This window comes from Chrysemys picta, chromosome 4 (genome assembly GCF_011386835.1).
Source record: "Chrysemys picta bellii isolate R12L10 chromosome 4, ASM1138683v2, whole genome shotgun sequence".
Lineage (NCBI taxonomy): Eukaryota > Metazoa > Chordata > Testudines > Emydidae > Chrysemys > Chrysemys picta.
Genome location: NC_088794.1, coordinates 77,090,981 through 77,095,506, shown reverse-complemented (window position 1 = coordinate 77,095,506; position 4,526 = coordinate 77,090,981). Strand labels below are relative to the sequence as shown.

Below are 4,526 nucleotides of genomic sequence, written 5' to 3'. Positions count from 1 at the left end.
GTTGATGCCGTGGAACGGCGATTCTGGGCACGGGAGACAAGCACTGAGTGGTGGGACCGCATAGTGCTGCAGGTCTGGGATGAATCCCAGTGGCTGCGAAACTTTCGCATGCGGAAGGGAACTTTCCTGGAACTTTGTGAGTTGCTGTCCCCTGCCCTGAAGCGCAGTGACACCCGGTTGCGAGCTGCACTGAGTGTACAGAAGCGAGTGGCCATAGCCCTCTGGAAGCTTGCAACGCCAGACAGCTACCGGTCAGTCGCGAACCAGTTTGGGGTGGGCAAATCTACCGTGGGGGTTGTTGTGATGCAAGTAGCGAAGGCAATCGTTGATGTACTGCTGCCAAAGGTAGTGACCCTGGGAAACGTGGAGGCGATCATAGATGGCTTCGCAGCGATGGGATTCCCAAACTGCGGTGGGGCCATAGATGGAACTCACATCCCTATCCTGGCACCGGACCACCAGGCCACCCAGTACATTAACCGAAAGGGATACTTTTCCATGGTGCTGCAAGCACTGGTGGACCACAGGGGACGTTTTACCAACATCTACGTGGGATGGCCGGGCAAGGTTCATGACGCTCGTGTTTTCAGGAACTCTGGTCTGTTTAGACGGCTGCAACAAGGTATTTACTTCCCGGACCACAAAATAACTGTTGGGGATGTGGAGATGCCTATAGTCATCCTCGGGGACCCAGCCTACCCGCTAATGCCCTGGCTCATGAAGCCCTATACTGGCGCCCTGGACACTGAAAAAGAACTCTTCAACTACCGGCTGAGCAAGTGCAGAATGGTGGTGGAGTGTGCTTTTGGCCGTCTCAAGGGGAGATGGAGAAGCTTACTGACTCGCTGTGATCTCAGCGAAACCAATATCCCCATTGTTATAGCAGCTTGCTGTGTGCTCCACAATCTCTGTGAGAGCAAGGGGGAGACCTTTATGGCGGGGTGGGAGGTTGAGGAAAATAGCCTGGCTGGTGATTACTCACAGCCAGACAGCCGGGCGATTAGAAGAGACCAGCGGGAAGCGCTGTGCATCCGGGAGGCTTTGAAAGCAAAGTTCCTGAGTGAGCAGGGTAACCTGTGATTTTATAGTTTGTGTACTGAGAAGCTAAACCTGCCCCCGTTTCTTTACCCAGGTAATGTTGACTATCCTATCCAGTTACATACCCCCTTCACCCCCCCTCCAACACACGTGTCGAAATAAAAATAGTTCTACTTTGTTAAAGCACACCGTTTTCTTTAATACTGTTTTAGCGGGAATTTTTTAAAACTGGGACGCAGACTGTGGTGCGGGGCGGGTCTAGTGTTGTGATGCGAATGCAGCTTCTAAACTCAAGGATTGACAGGCTCCGCTGCGGTGGGATGCTTGTTTCAACGGAGCCTGTCACCCCTCCTGATCGGGACTGTGTGTATGGGAGGTCTATTTGACTTTGTGGCAGGGGGAGGACGGTTACAGATCCCATGCTGTGTGGCTCTGTGATCCTGTCTAAGGACCGGCGCTTAAGATCTGTAACTGCCCTCCCCCGCCACAAAGTCACAGAGCAACCCACCCCCCCCAACATTACATCAAAACAACCTCCCAGACTAACCGGGGCAACTAGTCACTGCATCACTGCACTGTGTATGTGCCCTGCTGCTGTGCCTGCCCCCGACTATGTACCCTGCCAAAGGAGACTGTCCTGTCCAATTTCCAACCCCCTTTCCCCTCCTCCTCCAAAAGAACATGATTGAAACAGTAGTTAACAGAAACGAATTTTTTATTATCAACTACACATGGCATTGGGAGGTGAAACTTGGACGTGGGCTTGTGTCAGGCGGGAAGGAAAGAACTTTTCAAATTTTGGGAAATGAGAGCCTTCTGCTACTAGAGCTCTCTGCAGGGGTGGAGTGAGAGTTAGCAGGGACTCTGCCGCCTCTCCTTCTTTGCACTTTGGGTGAGGTGGGTATGGGACTTGGTGGCGGGGGAGGGCGGTTAGAGATGGACTGCAGCGGGGCTCTGTCCTCCTGCCTCCGTTCCTGCAGAACATCCACAAGGCGCCGGAGCGTGTCCGTTTGCTCCCTCAGTAGTCCAAGCAGCGTTTGAGTCGCCTGCTGGTCTTCCTGCCGCCACCTCTCCTCCCGATCCATGTTGGCTTGGTGCATTCGGGTCAAGTTCTCCCGCCACTGGGTCTGCTGTGCTGCCTGGGCTTGGGAAGAGGCCATAAGCTCAGAGAACATGTCCTCCCGTGTCCTCTTCTTCCTACGCCTAATCCGCGCTAGCCTCTGGGAGTGTGATTCCAGGCTAGGTTGTGAGACAGTCGCAGACGGGGCTGTGGAAATGGGAAAAAGGGAGTGAATTCCTCTGAAAGATAAATGTAGTTGTGAACAAAGAACATAGTCTTTCTCTGTGAACAAGACCATGCACAGCACCTTTCACATGCGCACTCAGCACAAGGTCGAATTCTCGGCCTTCGCATTCTGTGCCTGGGGTCTTGAACAGCACATTTGAGAAGCGAGGCAGCACAACGGAATTTCTGTTGCAGGCAGACATGGTAAGCCGTACACTTGTGGCAGTTTAAAACTTTTATATTACCACTGGCCTCATTTCACATTTAAATCAATGTCAGTCCCTGCTGCCAGCAATCCGGCAAGCGGGAACTCTGCCCCTGTCCCACCCCCTCGCGGCTGTCCCCGGGAATGATCCCTTTCGGCTGCCCCTCTCCCGCCTCCACCGCGTGGCTGCAAACCAGCGGTGACAGTTCTGTAAAGGAACGGGAAAGCAGTCCCAACACTAACATTCCCCTACCTAATTAAAAGCAGGTCACCATGGCCGACATCACCCTGATGAGGATCTCCGAGAGCGACAAAGAGAGAATGCTCCGGGAAAGCCTCCAAAGACCAGGGCCGTATGCCGCCCTGCTGTGCAGAGCAATGATCCCCGAGTACCTGATAATCTCGTGGCGCGGCAACGTGTCGTACTTCGGAGGACCCAATAAGGCCGCTCTCCCCAAGAACCTCATGCAACGGCTTTCAAGTTACCTCCAGGAGAGCTTCATCGAGATGTCCCAGGAGGATTACTGCTCTATCCCCGCACATATAGACCGCATTTTACTGTAGCTGCAGTAGCAGGGAATACACAGTAGAGCGGCTTGTGCAGGACAATCACTGAAAACCGGACATTGCTAGATTTCTTTTCAAAACTTGCACTGCCCCTTACTAAACCGTTAAGCGCCTAGGGCACACTAATCATGAACAACCCATTCTTTTAATTGTTAATATTCCTGTTTTGTTAAAAATAAATGTTTAGATGTTTACAACACTTACTGGCTGATCCTTCACCAGATTCTGTGTCCGGGGTAATGGCTGGGGACGCTTCGTAGGGGATCTCTGTAAGGGTGATGAAGAGATCCTGGCTGTCGGGGAAATCAGCGTTGTGAGAGCTGCCAACTGCCTCGCCCTCCTCATCTCCTTCCTCATCTTCCCCGTCCCCTAACATGTCTGAGGAACCGGCCGTGGACAGTATCCCATCCTCAGAGTCCACGGTCACTGGTGGGGTAGTGGTGGCGGCAGCACCGAGGATGGAATGCAGTGCCTCGTAGAAACGGGATGTCTGGGGATGGGATCCGGAGCGTCCGTTTGCCTCTTTGGTCTTCTGGTAGCCTTGTCTCAGCTCCTTGATTTTCACGCGGCACTGCGTTGCATCCCGGCTGTATCCTCTCTCTGCCATGTCTTTAGAGATCTTCTCGTAGATCTTTGCATTCCTTCTTTTGGATCGCAGCTCGGAAAGCACGGACTCATCGCCCCACACAGCGATGAGATCCAAGACTTCACGATCAGTCCATGCTGGGGCTCTCTTTCTATTCCCAGACTGCACGGCCATCACTGCTGGAGAGCTCTGCATCGTTGCCAGTGCTGCTGTGCTCGCCACGATGTCCAGACAGGAAATGAGATTCAAACTGGCCAGACAGGAAAAGGAATTCAAATTCAAATTTTCCCGGGGCTTTTCCTGTGTGGCTGGTCAGAGCATCCGAGCTCGCACTGCTGTCCAGAGCGTCAACAGAGTGGTGCACTGTGGGATAGCTCCCGGAGCTATTAGCGTCGATTTCCATCCACACCTAGCCTAATTCGACATGGCCATGTCGAATTTAGCGCTACTCCCCTCGTCGGGGAGGAGTACAGAAGTCGAATTAAAGAGACCTCTATGTCGAACTAAATAGCATCGCAGTGTGGACGGGTGCAGGGTTAATTCGATTTAACGGCGCTAACTTCGACATAAACGCCTAGTGTAGACCAGACCTAAGTCCTTGTGACTTGACCACTCCACCTGCTCTTTAAAACAGTTACCCTCATCTGCTCAGGGAAATGAAATGATACAATGTGACCAAAAATGAGCAAACAGACATCTGAGTGTAGTCTGATTACATTCCAAAACCCTTGGATCCAGTTCCTGCACTATCATGCTTTCTACTGTGTTCTTCGAGCAGGTAACTCCTGTTTGCTTGCAGTTTTAGTCCACACTGTATGTTGTATAAACAGTTTACATCCAATGTT

At 52.3% G+C, this 4,526-nt stretch overlaps 1 protein-coding gene across 1 annotated transcript; it reads right to left on the bottom strand.

Annotated features, from left to right (window-relative positions):
* Positions 1–1,735: 1,735 nt before the first annotated feature.
* Positions 1,736–4,267, bottom strand: LOC135983106 (uncharacterized). The gene is made up of 2 exons (XM_065592778.1): positions 3,300–4,267; positions 1,736–2,305 (listed from the first exon to the last, which is right to left on the bottom strand). Exons 1-2 carry the CDS (start codon positions 3,874–3,876, stop codon positions 1,830–1,832), a joined length of 1,053 nt encoding a protein of 350 aa, XP_065448850.1. The 5' UTR covers positions 3,877–4,267; the 3' UTR covers positions 1,736–1,829.
* Positions 4,268–4,526: the final 259 nt, after the last annotated feature.

What these genes read in the sequence shown, in the direction of transcription:
- LOC135983106 (XM_065592778.1), bottom strand. Translation starts at nt 3,876, where the DNA reads ATGCAGAGCTCTCCAGCAGTGATGGCCGTGCAGTCTGGGAATAGAAAG. An exon ending in ATCTGGTGAAGGATCAGCCA is followed by an intron (nt 2,306 to 3,299) that starts GTAAGTGTTGTA and finishes CCATTTCCACAG; the next exon opens with CCCCGTCTGCGACTGTCTCA.